This window comes from Harpia harpyja, chromosome 12, assembly GCF_026419915.1.
Source record: "Harpia harpyja isolate bHarHar1 chromosome 12, bHarHar1 primary haplotype, whole genome shotgun sequence".
In the NCBI taxonomy this organism is placed as follows: Eukaryota; Metazoa; Chordata; class Aves; order Accipitriformes; family Accipitridae; genus Harpia; species Harpia harpyja.
In genome coordinates this window covers 6303008-6321371 of record NC_068951.1, presented here as the reverse complement: position 1 = coordinate 6321371, position 18364 = coordinate 6303008, and the positions used below count along the sequence as shown (strand labels likewise).

At 52.0% G+C, this 18364-nt stretch overlaps 2 protein-coding genes across 5 annotated transcripts in view; one reads left to right on the top strand and one right to left on the bottom strand.

Moving 5' to 3' along the window:
* Nucleotides 1-18364, bottom strand: part of SMG6 (SMG6 nonsense mediated mRNA decay factor) — a 118624-nt gene that overhangs the window by 99632 nt on the left and 628 nt on the right. For 2 of the 3 annotated variants that reach the window (XM_052803903.1, XM_052803904.1), the window contains exons 1-8: nucleotides 15797-15905; nucleotides 13005-14775; nucleotides 10711-10903; nucleotides 9297-9407; nucleotides 8450-8556; nucleotides 7225-7303; nucleotides 5772-5882; nucleotides 4894-5106 (exon numbers count right to left, since the gene is read on the bottom strand). In XM_052803903.1, coding sequence (XP_052659863.1) covers nucleotides 4894-5106; nucleotides 5772-5882; nucleotides 7225-7303; nucleotides 8450-8556; nucleotides 9297-9407; nucleotides 10711-10903; nucleotides 13005-14775; nucleotides 15797-15890 — 2679 coding nt within the window. In that variant the 5' untranslated portion in view covers nucleotides 15891-15905. Of the gene's footprint in view, nucleotides 1-4893; nucleotides 5107-5771; nucleotides 5883-7224; nucleotides 7304-8449; nucleotides 8557-9296; nucleotides 9408-10710; nucleotides 10904-13004; nucleotides 14776-15796; nucleotides 15906-18364 lie in introns of those variants that run through there. The other variant, XM_052803905.1, reaches the window with a different exon arrangement.
* On the top strand, nucleotides 15999-18353 carry SRR (serine racemase). 2 transcript variants are annotated; one of them, XM_052803910.1, is made up of 7 exons: nucleotides 15999-16198; nucleotides 16458-16593; nucleotides 16846-16949; nucleotides 17024-17143; nucleotides 17258-17332; nucleotides 17566-17775; nucleotides 18064-18353. In XM_052803910.1, exons 1-7 carry the CDS (start codon nucleotides 16031-16033, stop codon nucleotides 18259-18261), a joined length of 1011 nt encoding a protein of 336 aa, XP_052659870.1. In that variant the 5' UTR covers nucleotides 15999-16030; the 3' UTR covers nucleotides 18262-18353. The 2 variants fall into 2 exon arrangements, with proteins under 2 accessions (XP_052659870.1, XP_052659869.1); XM_052803909.1 differs by having other exon boundaries at nucleotides 17024-17332.

Below are 18364 nucleotides of genomic sequence, written 5' to 3'. Positions count from 1 at the left end.
GTTTTATCCCACTGCTCCCTAGAAGCACCCCTCTCCAGATGCAGAGCCCAAGAGACAGCTTCCCTAGACGAAAAATTGCACCGACTGAAACCAGCCAGGAGAAGGAGCCAGCCCAGTCACCCGAGCAGCTGCTATCCAAGAGGAACAAGCACACAGAGCAGAAACAACAAACACTGCCAAGGAAAAACGGATGTGAAACATGCAGGAGCTGACTAGGACAGTGACCCTTTTCACTAAGGACACATGGCATCTGTTGAGACAGTGACATGAGCAGCCCTGAGGACTCCCCAGTGGCTCCTGGATGCACAGGCGTTCCCAAAAGTGTCTTCTCCAGCCTTGGACTGCAACTGGGCTGCAGAATTGTAAGCGGACGCAGCATCATGGTGCACAGGTAAGGCAGGCAAAGTCAGAAATAAAACTAAGCAGACAAGAACTGAGAAAGAGAGAAGGTGAGAATCCTTAGAGATGTCTCATCTCAGAAGAACAAATCACAGTAAGTTGCGAAGATAGTTCCAATCGGGCATTGCTGGATTCCAGTTAGCTGAATCCTGACCTAGAGGGAAAAAAGCGCGACAGCTCTCACAACCTCTGCTGCTTTGAGAAGACAGTGCCCTCATCCAGCTTCAGAGGACCATTTCCCTGTGTGCTTGGCACTCATCTGATTTTCTAGGACTTGGGAGATGGAAGGAGATGAAGGGGTCCAAAAGAGACCAGCACTACTCATCTGAAAGAAAATACAAACAATCACCCAAAGATACGCACTGCTTACAGCTCCAGCTTCGCCGCTGTGTCTCATGGTACTCACACCCATTACCAGCACAGAGTGTATGTATAATAAGCTTCCAAAACAAGCACAGTAGGTAACAAAGAAGAAACACAAAAGTTAAAAACCCTCCATATTCAGCCTCTTGAGAGAACTTTGACCTCTTTTTTTTTTTTTTTTTGGTAGACCTCCTGGTGGTATTTACTGCTCACTTGAGGAAACCCTGATGCACTGTCCATACTCCCTGCTGTTGAGAAGAAAGCTTATGTAAAGAAACGAAGGTTAAAACATGCTCTGAACTTCAGAGCTAATGATTCCACCACAATTTCTTTGCTACTGCAAAGGGGTTGCTCCATGGCACCCAGCACCAGGCAAATGCAACACCCCTGTCCCTAACCAGCAGGCTGGGGGGAAATGGGAAGGTTCCTGCAGCCGACGCACAGGGCTGAGCCAGCAGATCTTGACTCTGTCCTTAGCTTTCCTAAGAGCTTTTTGGGTGGCCCTACCAAACTTTTGATGGCTCTACAAGATTGACCTCTCACAAAGAGGCTAGGAGACTTAATTCTTTAATGATGCTAAAGTATTCAGACATCTGGAGAGAAGCATTATTCAATTACTGTCTTGCCAAGGGAAAACCTCTCTTCATCTTAGCTGCAGCTATGGAGTAATCTTTATTAGTGCATGCATGCTGCGTGATAACACAAGGAAGTGTCTACTGCAGAGCACAGGCAGCAGGCAATAGCAACTGTGGGAACCTTAACTCAGCATTTCCTGACAGGAGTGATTAAAATCTCAAACTCAGTGTAATATTAACACTTTCTCAAGAGACTGACAGCACGTTTGCCCTGTTTACTTTACCAATTCACAGTCTGCGCAGTAAGCTGCATACGGTACTATCAGATTTAAGATCGATACAGACCCATGGCAAATGAAACCAGTGGCAGAGAAGAAACAGCAGAGACTCTGCTCTTCAGCTCACTTTGCCCTATCCAGCTGTTTTTAAAAAAGCAACACAACTGCTCATTGGTTCTGCCTCCTTTTTTGCATTTCTTATTGGAACCCCACATGAAGTGACCTGATATTGTCAGGTAAGCAAGGCACTGGGTCAGCCTGGACTCTCCTGCCACTGTGCACCTAGAAACATGCAACATACAGGAGACCACAGAGAACAGCCATTCACAGAATGAAACCCCAAAAGGCTGCAGGCATAACAGACAAAACCCCAAGCACAAAACAGCCAGGCTGCAACCCAAATACTTCTTCAGTTCGCTTTGATACCATCCCATGCCCTCTGTGCCAGCAGTGCCAAATCCAGTTACTGAGGAAGGGGCCAAATGGAGATGTACGCCCCTTGGTGTGGGCAGATGGTACGTTCTTCCAGTTCTGCATCTTCCTAGAAAAGATGATGTAGCAAACTGTGAAGGCAGCAGCTATGCCAAGCCTCTACCTAAACACACAGTGCCAAGGCAAATTGCCAGCTCTGCACGCCACCTTCTCTTGTCACAGCAATGGCTGCAGTGCGAGGTGGCCTTCTGCAGACTTGCCATCACGTTTTACTAACTCCATTCAGTTGGCTTCTAACCCTGAAATAAAGTAATGATGTTTGTGTCTTTGTATACGGCTGCATAAGGAAAAATAGTCAGCACTGAGAACAGACATGCAAGCATGTACTGAGCAGACCCTCTGCTTGCTGATGGGGACAGCACACACATCAGCAGGTCCTGGGAGAGTAATCGTTCAGCATCTCCCTGCCAAGCATGCCACATCACAGGACTGGCACCTAACCGCCTGCACAATGAAGAAAGCAACCACCAAAGACAGAAAACATCCCAAACCAATTTCTTGTCACCTGTGAAACGGCCAGCATCTCCACAGTAAAAACACCGGTCATGTTTGGCTTGGGCTGGGTTTGAAGCAACAAGCTCCATCTGAAGGGTGCAAGAAGCCTTTCTCCCACACTTCTGTCCAGTACTCATCCGGAGCTGTAAGGGTCTATATTTGCAGTGTTATACCTGCTTCTGGAAGCTGAATAGTCTCCCATTCTACCCTGTAAAATTCCCTTCTCTGGCCCAGAAGCAGCTGCCATAAAGCCTGATGCCTGAGGAGCTACCTGCAGAGCACAGCTGTCAGTACAAATGAAAGAACACGGCTTGCCTCAGCCTTTTCAAGGGCTAAAGTTGGCAACGGAGGGACCAAGGAGGCGATGACACATTTAGACCCGTTTCCCCAAAATGACACGTAAGCACTGGCACACATCCCCTGGGAGAAGAACTGTTCCCTTCCGCCCGGCTGGGGGATGTGGGGCAGAGATGCCGCCAGGATGAGGGCTGCTGCCTGTCCCTGGCGCAGGCAGGGCCCTTCTTCCAAGGCCAAACAGTGCCACACAGTGGCAACACAAGGACTGCTCCGCTCCTTTCCAGAGAAGGTGCTGCAAAACACTGAGAGACGCAGTGAGGAAGAGGGTAAGAGGCTATCGCTTCAAGGAGCAAGGATTCCAGAGCTTCCCAAAGAGCTGCTGTCTTTATCCAGCCCACAGCTTCACAGCTCGGAAACTTTGGCAGTGACACAGATTTAAGGTTTCCTTTTCACCTGGTTATTTTCAATCCAGATCAGTTCGGTGACATGGCCACAGCACAGCCCCATAAGCAGTTGTGCCAACACAAGTGGAGTGCTGCACTGCAGCAGGCACAGGCAGCCTGAGTACTAATATCTTGGCTGCCAAAACCGGCAGTGCCCAGACATGGGCCCTCAACTCCCCGTGCCCTTTTACCATTTTATTTCTGATCGTGTGGCTTCTCCACGATCAGAAAGCTCATGCTTTCCACAAGCCAACATTTCAAACAGATGAAGAAATCAAGACTAATGGTAGTAATCAGACACACAATCTGTACAGGCATTGCCAGCAACCTGCACTTCAGAGAGCACATCCCCCCATTGAACAGACCAAGGGCAAGCTCTAGCAAACAGGGCTGCACTATAAACAAGAAGACATCACTGCCCCCCACCTTGCTAGTGGTTACACTACCTCACATGGGAGCGCTGCAAAAGAGAAACCCCTAGTGCCTCAAAACCACTCACAGCATCTTATGTCAAAGTGTCTTCATCAATGATTTATGGAGAGGCTAAAGCTTGGCACGTTCCTTTCAGTGATGCTGAGGAAGCAAAGGTCTCCAGAAGAGAAGCTTAAGAGAGGGAAAACAACCAAGGGCAGTAACGTCTTAAAAATGCTGCAGCAATGTGCCAGAGCTTATCTTTCAAAGCTCCAAGACTTCACCCCAGTTCCACCCAGCTGAAGTCACAAACTAGTTACAAAAGTGCAATTGTATCTGAGAAGCTTTGGGCCCCGCAGTATGCAGAGAAGGTCTTCCCAGTTCTGCTAAACTCACATCCTTAACAGCCATTTTAGGACAGGCAGCCCAGAGCTCCCTGGCAAGTTCTCTTGCAAGCCGCATGTGCCAAAGCAGTGCAAGGATTCCTAGAGGATGAGCTCCCAACCACCACTGCTTTCGCCTGCATTCCTGTGCCTGACAAACAGAGTTCACTCGGGCTCCTCTTGCAAGGTACACAGCTTGAACAGATTGACGAGACACACCGTTAGTCAATTATTTTTTTATCCTTGCAAAAGAAGGGCACTAGTCTGGCCTCTCAGCAGCACAAGTAATGCAAATATAACACCTACACTGGAAATTAAAGCCACAGTTTTCACATTCCCAGTGCAAACCTCTGATCATCTGGCACTGGGACAAGTGACCCACTTCCAGAACAAGCCTCAGAACTTACAGGATCACTGTTAACCCTGGTCTTCAGCATCTGACCTCATTTCCCACCGGCAACCTCACCCAAGTTAGAGCCCTCAGCAGAGGCATTTTACAGCATCTTCTGTTTGTGCCTCTCCTATTCTGTATCAGCCACGCCAGCACATGCTGCCAAGAAATGGATGGTAACAACATGCCTTAAACATGAGAGGCACGAGGTCACCAGCTCCTCAGCCTGACCCAGGCACAGCTCCCATAGGGGAAGCCAAAACACTGGAAAATTTAGCAACAGGAAAGCAAAGCAGATCCAGTGTCATTCCACTGCATTCCAAACACATGACACCAAAGCCAACTGCCGCCTCCTGCAGTACTCACGTCGCTGGGGCTGAGATTCCCAAGACCGTTGTCCTGCTCAGAATCCCTGCCAGACTCGTGGCCCTGGGAGGAGCGGGGGTGGGAGGGATGGATCCAGATCTCCAGCCGTGTGGCATCATCTCCAACTTGTCGCAATGTGGACTTCTTGCCCTTCCCCCAGCGGCTGGGGCTCAGATCCAGCACCTGATGTTTCCTCTGCTCCATCTGCTCAGCCTGGGCAGACAGGAGAGATTCAGATCACCCAGAGATCAAAGTTCAGGAAAAGTACATCATTTCATTTACACGGAGAAATTAGCCTTTCCCCCTGCTTCAGAACCACAGTAACTCATTGACAGGTTGACAGTTTGGTTTCTGACACTATAGGACAGTGCAGGTGAGAGGTTTTCAACTCCAACCTTGTCCCGGGACAAGAAGAGCTGTGTCCAGTCCTAGGGGTGTGTGACAACCAACGTGCTGTATCTTTGACTTGGGGCTACCCTCTGGGGCACAAATGGACTACAGCCTCTCTTGTTCACCCCCATAGGTGTGGGGCACCTCTGGAATAAGGCAACGATCATGCTGCATGCCAAGGCCATGCTGCAAACCACAGCAACCTACAGCCCTTGCTGAGCTTGGCTGTTTTAGTCTGTGACCCAGAAACAAGAGATTCAGCTGCCCAAACAACCCCAAAAGCAGTCTGAGGAGGGGCAGAAAGGACACCATTGTTCTGAAGGTTGCCTCTCTCATCTGACTCCCAACATGGAATTTCTCAGAAGTAGATAAGTGGTGACTCCAAGTCCAAAAGTCACCATCACCCTACACTCTGGATCACAGCACTCCAGCACAGGACAGTTAGCACAGGCAGCTGCAGCATCCTGCAGCCCAGCTCCAAGACTCACCTTGCGTTTTGTCTCTTCGAACAGACTCATGAGGCTCTCCTTGGCTGTGAGGATGGGGTTGCTGGCGGCCAGGCTGCGCATGTAATAGTAGACAGCATCCAGCTTTCTCCTCTGCAAAAACACAACCAGATTCAGAGCTGCCACTCATTCTGGGGCATTCAGAGCCAAGCTCCCACATACTTTGCCTTCCCTGTCCCTCAATACACATGCCCTGTCCCTCAATACTGTCTAGGTGGGACAGACATGCCAACAAACACTATGACAAGTAGGACCTTGAACTCTCCATCCACACTCACAGCTACCTACAACCACCAGCACAAAGCACAAGCCCTTTGCCAGGGTTAGGGAGTGCAGGTGACACTGCAGCCTGCAGACTTGCTTACTCTAGCCCTGAGGCTTCTACATCAACCCAGAGGCTCACATAAAACAGTCTCTCACCAGACATCACGGTAAAGGGCAAAAACATAAATACTAAATTCCTGACAGTTCAGGAAATAACTCTTTTCAACATTACTACCAATATGGAAATGATTCTGCATGAGTTTTACAAAGAGCAAGAGGCCCAGGAAGACTGGAGGGTTTGCCAGACTCCTGCCAGTGGTGGGGCAGGATGCCCCCCTCATTTCAGCCTGGTGCTGGGCTAATCCCCTCACGCTTGAGCAACTTGTCAGCATCTTTCCTCCCACAGCCTGGCCAAAGGGAATATCACGAGAAGGCACCCCCCCACATCTTCATGCTAGCAAGATACACAGCCATTTAGGGTTTTGCCCACATGCTGCTGGCCTTACAAACCACCACAGAGGGCAGGACACTTTGCCACTCCAAGCCCTACACCAGGAGTCAGAAAGGTCATTCCCAGCCATGAAGGCAATGCACTTCTGAACCCTGCAGTTCTGAACTGCTCTGCTTTAAATCAGCATCTTTCAGTATTGCGAACGGGCAGCTCCCTACCAACCCCTGTGTCCCAGCCTGATGCTTCTATTATCTGCTGTCACATCTTCCTTGAAGTAAGTCTTCCTGCATGGCTGAAGTAGCCAGCAAAACTGAAACCCAAGAAAGTCACATGTGGATGTCGCTTAGACCAGTACCCAAGTCCAATGAAGACATGGCAAACAGAAACAGCATTCTCACGACAGCATGGCCTTGAGCACAAAAATTTCATGCAGAACTTTAAACACAACCCACTTTCGAAACATTTGCACTCTTAACAGCCCACAGAACAGTCCCCAAAATGCTGATAGCCTGAGGGAGTAGCGTGTATCTAACAAAGCTGCCTGAAGCCACAGCAGCTGGAATCCACACAGCACATCCTGCCATCAGCTTTTTTCTTTTTAAAAAAAGAAAAAACATCTGGGACCACTGCCCTAAACAATGCCTTTCTCCACCAGATGGAATCTCACAGCCATCCCAGAGGCTCTCCCTACACTTGCTACATCCTTGATGAGCATCTTACCGTGTAGATGGCCAGAAGCGCCAGCTGGTTGTATGGGCGGCCATTTTTGGGAGCAATTTGCTGAGCCTTCAGGTACCAGCTGAGGAAGGGAAGAACCAGAGAGAAAGGTTTACTGAAAGGACATAAGGTTGCTTTCCTTGCTGTTAAGAGCGCAGAATTCCCCTCGCAGCGCAGTGTTGGCAGTCCTGGACGAAACAGACCCTTTGCACAAGTGCCCTCTGCCTGCAAGAGCGTGCACAGGCAGCGAGCCTGCACCTGGCCTGGAGAGGCAGCTGGGGCACAGGACTAGAGAGAGGGACAGATAGACCTGCAGAAGGAAATGTTCTTGGCTCAGCCTGAAGACGAGCATTCAGCCAGACCCAGCAAGCGCTGTCCCCCGTGCAGCCTCAGGCACAGAGAAGAGGCTATTTGTGGAACATTTCTCTCTCAGTCCCCTTTTTAGCTCCACAGCAGCTGGGACCAGACCATCCATGTTCCTTAGCTTGTTCCCCATATTTTCAAGATACTTAATCATTCCAAGAGAAGAGGCATCCATTCAGTGGCAGTCCATCCATCCCTCCATTCTCCTCTCTGTTTTCCCTCAATTGTATTATCCACCATCCAGCTTATATCATGCCACACAGATCCATCAACACTCTTCAGACATATCATGAGCCTGCTAACGTTCCCCCAAGCCTTCCTGAGATATCAGCATACTCCATGATGTCCACAGACCCCCAAATCGGCAGATTCCCCTGTCCTGTTCTCCAAACCTCCACAGTTTTCAGGGCTCCATCCCCCATGCTGGGCTCACTTGCCACCCCTCCCCAAGTCTTTGCTCCAGAAAAAACATCAGAAAAACAAGAGTGACAGGAAGCAACAAGTGCCAGTAACTCCTGATGCAGCCAGAACGTATGGACACATATGGGAACCTCTTCTAGCTGAAAAGCTACCAGAAAATACAACAGCCATTCTGCCAGCCTCAACAGCATAAAGCCTCCCTGCTGCAGGATCAGCACAGGTCAACTTCCACGCTAGATGGCTGCAGGATGACTGGATCTGCTGGCTTGCTCTCTGGGACAGCAAAACAGCCTAGACTACATCTTTCAGCTTCACAGGACTGCAATACAATAAAGAGGTGTGGAAAGACTTCTTTGGCTAGAGGCAAGTTTAAGTGTGAAATGAGACACATCCCTTCTAGATAGAGGAAGAGCTGTGCTCAGCGCTACAGTGAAGAACACAATACCTGCGTGCCTTTCCGTAGTTTGCGGTGTCATTTGCTTGTTCTCTGTATCGGCAAATGTCCCCTTGACAAATCATACACCTCTGAGCACTGATCAGCGCGTACTTCACCTGGAAAGAAGCATTCAGTACATCATGTGGGACCTGCACAGCCCTGGCTCACCTGCAGACCCAGTGAGCACAGAGGGACTGTAGAGATCCAAGAGGAGCTCTCTGACATGCTGAAGGTCTCGCAAAAGGGCAGCAGAATGAAATGACAAGGCTTCCTGGCAACGGTTCAGCATTTGTAGGGGCAAGCCAATCCCCTGAACACCTCCTCTCTTACAACAACGTCCCATCTCTCTCCAGAAGAGAGTTGTTCAGTCCATGAGCAATTTGAGGACAGCTGTTAGACAAACACATCTCTCTGGGAATGGAGCTGGACTAAAATATCATTTCCCAGCTGTCCCTTGCACCTGCACTCACAGCTCAGGGCAACATGCTGTCAAGTGTCAGGGAGGCAGCACAACTGTTAGCTTTCCTTGTTCATTATTCTGGATTCCACAGACAGACATAAGAGATGTTCAATATCTAAGGCAAAGCCAGGTTACCTTTGGACACTTCTTTCCCTTTATTAGCCCTGGTCACAGAGCTGATACAAAAAAAGTTCTTCTTTGCAAAGGAAGCTAAGAAATGTTAATGCACCAGAGTTGGTTCAACAAGTTCTCCAGCAGCTGAGAAAGATTCCCTGCAAACATACTGACATCTGTTCAGAGTACAGCTGCCTACCTCTTGGCAAGGGCAGCACACTGAGTTCAGCATGTTGCATACAATTAACAGGATGAGAAGTCTCCAGGAGGAAGCCAACCTACCATTTTCCTCAGAGGCTTACTGCGGATGGCCATCCCATCCATATAGTCCTCTAGCTTGAACTGGTATGACACCTGCAGCTTTTGGAGTAGGCCATCAAAAAAAGAAGTGCCCTGCGAAACACACACATACTTGGATGTTACAATCCTTCTGACATTGAGCACAAAATCACCACACAATCCCTGCCACATTGTCCTGGTTTTGGCTGGGATAGAGATTTTCTTTCTAGTACTGGTACAGTATGATGTTTTTGATTTAGTATGAGAATAATGTTGATAACACACTGATGTTTTCAGTTGTTGCTAAGTAGTGTTTGTACTAAGTCAAGGATTTTTCAGCTTCTCATGCCCACCCAGCAAGAAGGCTGGAGGGGCACAAGAAGCTGGGAGGGGACACAGCTGGGACGGCTGACCCAAGCTGGCCAAAGGGGTATTTCATACCATTATGGGATGTTATGCCCAGTATAAACTGGGGGGAGTTGGCCTGGGGAGGGGATCACCACTCAGGAACTAACTGGACATCGGTCGGCAAGCGGTGAGCAATTACATTGTGTGTCACTTGTTTTGTATATTTCATTCCTTTTATTATTGTCATTTTATTATTCTTGTTATTATCATTATTACTATTTTCTTCCTTTCTGTCCTACTAAACTGTTCTTATCTCAACCCACAAGTTTTGCTTTCCCCCCCTGCCCCCTGATTCTCTCCCCCATCCCACTGGCTGGGGGGGAAGTGAGTGAGTGGCTGCATGGCACTTAGTTGCTGGCTAGGGTTAAACCACGACACATGCAAGAAAGAAGGTCCCTCTCCCTGAGGTTTGGGCTGTTTCTCTTCAGAAAATAACAAGGAGGCTGGGGGATTTCCAGTCTCAGAGGTTTTTCAAGACTGAGCTAGACAAAATCAAGACTCACCTCATCTAGTGTTTGAGGAGTCTTGCTTTGAGCAGGAAGTTGGACTAAAGCCCTCCAGCAGTCCCTTCCCACCAACTTAATTCTATAAAACACATCCTCTCAGATCTGTCACCCTACCTTCTACAAAGAGTAAGCTGAGCTGCACAGCCTAATGGAATGACTTCTAAGCAAATTTGATAAAGATGGCACAAACACCTCCAGGAATGCTTCTGTTTATTTCCACTTCAGGACATTCATTTCATTTTAGCTTAAATCAATTTCTAATTAACATAAAACCCACCCAAACAGGCCCAGTTTAAATTATAACAGATGTCCACCTGGACCTACACCTGCCACACTAAACCATAATCTGTCTGAGCATTCTCCTTGCACAAGATGGCCTAAGGCACACAGAGATATGAATAGGATCAAGAAGGCTAGTTTCCCAGTTGCACCATCTCATTCTAAACACCAGCCAATCCCACCCAAAGCTTTAGTGGAGTTTGGGGATGTTTCTCTCTTCTTACCTCATCTAGAAGCTGGAGCAGTTTGTTCCGAATTTCTTGGGCATTTTCTCCCTGAGGGTCCTTGAGGAGCTGCCGGAATTTCTCAATCACCTGGTAAAATGCGTTCTTCCACAGCAGCTGGTCCACGTTCTGGGTATCAGAGAACTCGATATCCATCAGGATGCACCGCTCGTACAGCTGCAGCATCTCCACCCTACAGCGAAACACAATCAGTGGTCAATACAACAGCAACTGCCCAGCCCGAGCCTGAGCTGCCAGGCAACATGTGCTGAGCCACCTGCTGCTTTTCATCCAGCAAACACGAGATGTCAGCAGTTCAGCCAGCTTGCACGCTACGGCAAATTGATGCTTCCACACTTGTCCAAGAGGGAGATGGGAGCTGTTGCAATCAAACACCCTTCCCGCTCCAAGAAGGCAAATCAGAAAGGACCACCTCCCTTGCACATATGCATCAGAACAGATCAGGGCCTGGCAAAGAGCAAGGAGCTCTGCTACAGTTCTGCCACTGGGAACAAAAAGGCACAAGTGTCTCCTGATACTAACAGGGAAAAAGTGCACACTGCCAGGCTCTGCTCCTTCTGAGCACAAGGTCTGGCTACTACGGGCCAGAAACAAACACACAAAGAACCAGAAGGCAAGAGAGGTCTTGCCATTAAAATGATCCCCACCTCCCTTCCATCCAACGAAAATACACGGCAGAAACAGAGACCCCGCTTCCTCAAAAATGACTGAGAGCTAGGAACGTCACACCTGAAGGAAACAAAGCCTCAGAGTCCCAGAAATCACATTCCCCTCGCCAGCTACCTACAGCCTTGCCTGGACACTGGAGCAGAATTGCTCCCCTGAATTTAATAAAATAGTTGCAGCTCTGCAATATGTGGGACAAGTTTACGGTAAAGGGTATCATCAGCTGTTACTGCCTTGGCAGCCTTATCCCTTGTAATGCTTTGAGCCCTACAGAAAATAGTACAACAGCATAGATGGTAAAGCCTAGAGCAAAGCCAGATGGCAATGCCTGGAAGAGCCTGGCAAAATAAGGGAAGGATGCTGGTGGGTTCCTGTGCAAAGCACAGAGCATGGTTCTGCTGCCCTGCCACACACAGTCCCCAAACCCTGCACACATACGCTTGGACAGTGCAAACACCAACCAAGAGAATTAGACGTTTCTGCAGATGGACATCTGATAAGCGGCACTTGCATCCAAGAGCCCCAACACAGCTCTGCAGAGATGCTGGCAGCACACACTCAGACACAGGCAGGAGACACACTGAGACAGAGGGACACTGCAGGCAGCAACAGGGCCAACCATGCCTACGCTCCCAGGGCAGAGTGGGCTTCACACAGGCCACAGCAGCACTGCACAGTCTTTCCTCTCCCTCCAGACAACAGCTCTGGGTGATCCTGACACCCTCAGGAAGACCTGAAACCTCCAGTACTGCTTCAAGCTCAGACATATCCTACCCTGTAGTCTATAGCACAAGTCCCCAAAACACAGAACAAGCCCTGAAATGAGCTCACCTGCTAGATTTTCTGCCAGTCAGCTCTGAAAAATAAGCCTCCAGAGAAGCCCTGGAGACACAGAGGTCACAAGTAAACGTGAAAGATGCCAAGTAGAAACTTGCTACAGCCACATTAACTATGCTCCAGAGCACCAGTGTCACTTCCCTCTCACTAGCTGGCGTCACCAGGCTACTCCCACTGGACTGCCATATGTCACAGCATTGAGTGGTGTCAAGAGCAAAACTACCCAGTGCTTGAAAGGCACTGTCACACAGCGTCAGGAACCCACACAACACTTCACAAGCACAAGCTGAAAGTAGCTGCCCCTGAAGCCCACAATGCAAATCAGACAGCAGATAACCGAGGACAGGTAAGAAAGCAGAAGTCCGCCAGCAAATACTGAAAGCACATGAGAGCACTGGACTGAGAAAGATCAGCTCCAGCAAGAGCAAGAAGAACCCAAGAACCACAGCGGGTGCTTGTCCTGCTTCTCCGTGTCCCTGCAACGCAGACAAGGCATTCCACAACCACAAGAAGCCACGGCTTAGCTCCCAGCCCAGGCAAACGATATCTTCACCCACGGTTTCCTTCCAAAACCCACACACCACTGGCACACGACAAACAGACCCAGCATGTCAAAAGCTAGCCAGCCACTACCCCATCTCCCAGCCTCTGAGACATTGATGTCTCCAGCGTACCAGATCACTAAGGAGACACCATTCTCTAGATAACAGTTCTGGTAGTTCACCCTGGAAATTACTTGGTCACACATCCCTCACAGCACAACCACAAACCTCAGCTGGGCCATCTTCTCCAGCCCCTCTGGACTGATGCGGTCTCTGGAAAGCAGATTGCTGAGCTGCTGCTCCTGGTTCCCAGCCTCACGAAGGAGTTTGCTGAGCTCCTGCTGCTGCATGTTCCGCATCTGCTGCTCCATCTCAGGACTCAGAGGAGTTGGGGGGAGTGGGCCACACATGTACTGTCCCGCCTGGCCAGGGTATCCAGGGTAATAGGCTCCTGGGTACACACCATTGCTTGGACCCATAGGATACTGCAGGGAATACCCACCATAAGGATACTGGGGCCCTTGACCGGAAGCCCGAGGGTAATAGTAGGGGTTGTCAGAGTTTTGGAACTTATAGTAGGATGTCTGGGCCTGGCGGGCTTCTCCCCAGGATGTGGGGCTCACTTCATCGTCTGTGTCTAGGAAGTGAAGCTGAGCGGTCTGGCTCCTCAGGGCGGGTTTTTGGTCCGGGTTATTTGGGTCCCACAGCCTGCGAGCAGTGCCACCTCGGCCCCTGTTTCGGGGACCTTTACTCCCAGCCCCACCGAGCAGGAGCCTGGGCCCAGGGTGACTGGGTTCGGGGGAGCCCACAGCGCTGGCAGAGAGGTCCGTGTTGGCAGGCAGGAACAGAATCCCACGGCCCCTCCCTTGGGGCTCTCTGCTCTGGCTCCTTGCCTCCGAAGCCTCTGACTCATTGCAACTAACAAACGCCTTCAGGGGCTTTTTTTTATCTGTATCTGCCAGACTGATATCCCTGTTCATAGTCTTGCTGTCAAATGCGACTCGAAAGGGTCCCTTGACTTCCCGGCCGTTGCTGCTCCATTCGCTCTCGCTCCTAGAAGCTCGACTCTGCTCTGTACGCTTCTTCTTGTCCGAATTCCTGCTGGAGACATAAGCTTCTGCCTCATCGATTCTGTCATCATCCAAGGAGTCAGTGGAGGACGCAGAGAGCTGCTTCCTAGGACGTATTCTTTCTCTGACACGCTCCTGCCGCCTCCCCACCCCATCCACGAGCGGGGCTCCGTCTACGCTGTTGTTGCTTCCAGCTGAACTTGTGCTGCAGGTGCGGTACCGGCTCCGCCGCTTGTCAGAGCGAGAATACCGTTTGTTAGAGCCCAGCTTCCCCTGCATCACCTCGTCGCTTGTTCTCCTTATCCTGTCACTTCGCTCTATTCGTCTTCCTTTTTCTCCCCTTGAGGCTTTAATTCCTTCCCCTGCCTGGCTCCCCTCTCTGTCCTCCTTGCTTGATTTGGTTTTCCTGTTATTGTCTTTTCCAGTACCTTTCTCAATCTCTTCATCTCTCTCTACTTTCAGCTGCTCCATCTTACTGGTGACTTCCTCAGTCGCTGGCCGCAGGGATGGTTCTTTAGCAGCTGAATGCAGGCGTTTCCCAGGCTGGTAGATCTGCTGGTCCGGCTTCTTGGTTCTCCTGGTGGTCTTCGGACACCACTCATCCGGAGCAGGCTGCTTGGATAAGTTCTCCTGGCTCTGAAGACCACCTTTAGTCTCCATCTCTTCATTTTCCTGCGAAGGACCATTCTGCTTGGGGCCATCACCTTTGCCGAAATCCTCCATGACTGGAGCCCCTCCTCCCAAAGAGCCCTTATCACTGGCACTCTCCTCCTTGCCCTCCTCAGCTCTGCTCCTCTCCTTCTCTAATGTCTCATGCTTTGGCAGCACAAGTTTGCTCCTCAGTCGGGAGAGGCCAGGCTTGTAAATCTCCAGGTCTGGGCGCCTGTTGTCTTTGCGATGCCTTGGCTCCTTCACTTCTTTCATGTTTTCTGGGGAAAAATAAACAGAAGAAAGTTATTTCCACCACAAACCAACCAGGAACAACAAAAAAAATCATGACAAATATTCAAGGAGAAATATTAAGTAAAGGCAAGGAGCCTACCACCCTCAGGGCAAGTCCAAGAGAACAGATCTGAAAATCCACATCATGGTTTACAAGAAATCACAGCGTAAGAGTAGAAAATGAGAAAGTATAACAAAGATGACCAAGTCCTTGGCCTGATTCACTCACAAACCACATCCTGCAACAGGTTTTGCCTCAAAGCACGAACAAGCTGAGAAACGGACAGCTAAAGCACAACGCAAGACGCATATGCAAGTACCAGGAATAAACTTTTGGCGTTACAGGTTCCAGCAGCAGTTGCCTGCCTGCTGCTGGGGCAGGAGCCCTTCTGTCTGCAGGTGCTGCCTTCCCCAACAGCCCCCCTGCTGTGCCAATGGATCGTTTTGAGTCAAAGATGCGTCTCCCCCCCCTCCTTGCTCACAACTCAGTAACGTTTCTCTCCTCCTCTCTGTAACTGTATTTACACAAAACCCCACCAGAGAACACAGCCCGGACAACGCGTAATCAAACATTTCACCAAAGCCGGGCTGTTACGCTCTGCATTTCCTCAACTTTTTCCTCCTACCAGTAACTCGCACCAGCCCGTACCACCGAACCTCAGCCACGCCAAAGCCACCGCTACTGAGGGGCTCGGCCCCGGAGGCGGCAGAGAGGTCCCCGAGGGAGCAGGGACCGACCCGACTGCCCCCAGCGGCCCCTGTTCTCTGTGCCTCGGCGTTTGTGTGCTCTCATCCCGGCGACAACCGTGTCCGGGCCGACGCGGGCCCGGCGGGGCGGCGGCCCTGCCCCGGCCCCTACCCCAGCCCCAGCCCCAGCCCCAGCCGGGCGGTGCGGCCGAGGGGCCCGGCCCGCCCCCGGGCAGGTGCCGCTGAGGGGAGGAGGTAAAGGCCCAAGCAACGTCTCCCGGCTCGCTACCGCCGCCCCGCCGATCCCTGCCACCCCCTCACCTCGTCCGCCGCCGGCCGCGGCGCGGGCCTCCGCCGCCACCATGTCCCGCAGCTCGGCGGCCGAGACGCGGACGCGCTCCAGCCCCTCCGCCATCTTCCCCTCCGCCGGAGGCGGGACGGACGGCGGCCGCGCAGGGCCAAAAAAGAAAAAAAAAAAAAAAAAAAAAGGGGCCGCCGCGCGCATGCGCGTTCGCCCCGGGGACGGGTGGTCGCGGACAGCGCAGCGCCGAGCACATGGCCGGGCCGCCCCGCCCGGCGCTGGCCGAGGTGCGGGCGGCGGAGGAACGGCTCCGCGACCGGCTGCACCGCACGCCGCTGCTCACCAGCGGGAGCCTGGACCGCCTGGCCGGCCGACGGCTGCTCTTCAAGTGCGAGCTCTTCCAGAGGACCGGTTCCTTCAAGGTGCGCGGGGACGGCGGCACTGAGCGTCCCTCGGCCAGCCTCGGGGCAAAGGTCGCTTCTCGCACCGGAGAAACTCGCTTTCTGCCGACACCTTCCAGCCTTCGAAGCAGACGTGGCTCCTGCCAACCCGCATGGGGGCTGAGGGGCTTCCCAGGGCACAGGGGAGGCTGCAAGGAAGGAGATTCCCCACCTGCCCGCAGAGCCCAGCACGCCGGCTCCCGGGCATGGCGGCACTGAGGGTGCTGTGCTCTCCTTCCAGATCCGTGGTGCCCTGAATGCAGTCAGGAGCCTCGTTGAGGAGAGCAAACGCGCTGGAGGGGGGCTGCCTCGGGCTGTCGTGACGCACAGCAGTGGGAATCACGGGCAGGCGCTCGCCTGTGCTGCCCAGGCAGAAGGTAATGCATATGCCGACCTCCAGCCCCAGCTCAGAGAGCAGCTGAGCAGCAGGCAGAGAGCCAGGGGTAAACGCAGAGCTGATAAATGCAGCTCCAAGCACCCAGCTCTGACACCCCTGGAGATAGCAGCAGTATCCCTCTCCTGAACACATGCAGGAGCTACCATAGGCAAGGCATGGCTGGCTCCTGCAGCACTAACTGGCTGCTTGCAGCTTTTTGGCTGTCGGATTTGCTTCCTCTTTCATCACGCAGGGATTCCCGCCTATATCGTGGTGCCCCGGACAGCCCCACACTGTAAGCAAGCTGCCATCCGTACCTATGGTGCAACACTGGTGCCATGTGAGCCCAATGACAAGGTATGTCACAGGGGAGACTGGCTCGGGACACGGCACAGCTGGACTGAGAGGCGACCATCTGCGCTTTCCCTTAGTCCAGAGCAGAGACAGCATCTCGCGTAGTCCAGGAGACAGGAGGAGTCATGGTGCACCCCAACCAGGAGCCGGCGGTGATTGCAGGGCAAGGTACAATCGCCCTGGAGGTACTGGAGCAGGTGAGGGAAACGCACAGCCCGGACCCGGCCCAGGGCTCTGCTCCTCGTAGGCAGGGGCACAGCAAAAAGGGGTACCCGAGGTGCCAGAAGCAGTCACGCTTCCTTTCTGCACAGGCACCCGAGGTAAATGCAATAGTGGCTCCCGTTGGAGGTGGAGGAATGATTGCAGGAATAGCAGTTGCCATCAAGGTAGGCAACAGCTCATCCGGGAAGTGGTGGCTACATCTCCCCATGGGAAGTGCAGGGCTCCCAAGACAGGCAGCAGCTTTTCTCTTTAGAAACGGAGACACCCTGTTATGAAAATCTCTGGGTACCCGGGGTTTGCACGGCAGCAGCATGGCCTACTTGGCCCCCTGCGCGCGCAGCAACAGCAGACAGGCACACACTAGTTTCAACTGAGCAGCTCCTCCTGCTCTCCGCAGGCTTTGAGACCAGATGTGAAAGTGTTTGCTGCTGAGCCACGCAACGCAGATGACTGTTACCAGTCCAAGGTAAGAGGGGAACTGACCCCCAACCTTCACCCGCCGGATACCATCGCAGATGCAGTTAAAACCAGCATCGGACCAAACACATGGCCCATCATCAGGGATTTGGTTGATGATGTCCTGACAGTCTCAGAGGAAGAAATCAAGGTAAACGCTCCCGGCTCCCTTCTCACGGTAGCTGCCAGCAGGCAGCTGCCTCCATCCGTGCTCTGCCCCTCCACTCTCACCCCTACACTCTCCCAGGGCAGCACAAGCCCCTGCACACCACCGCAGCTGTTCAACACCCACACTTGTCTCCAGCTGGAGAGGGCTGGCGGAAGCTCTGCTCTCCCTTCCCAGAGCGCTGCAGAGAGATGTGCACATGCAGTGCCCTCCGCAGCCCTGGAGCAGCCTGTACTTGCTGTTGGGATGACAGCTGCTTCTCTGTCTCGACAGCAAGCCACGCGGCTGGTGTGGGAAAGGATGAAGCTGCTGATTGAGCCAACAGCAGGCGTGGGAGTGGCAGCCGTGCTCTCGGAGCAGTTCCAGGCAGTCCCCCGGGATGTGGAGAACGTTTGCATCGTGCTGTGCGGGGGAAACGTGGACCTGAGCTCCCTGACCTGGCTCACAGACCTCCCTGGGAAAGTGGAATGAGAACGGAGCGGTGTCTCAAGTGACGGAAACCTCACTCTGAATTTGTACAGTCTGGTTTGTGCGCTACTAAAAACCAGATAAACAACCCCAAACATTTGAAAGT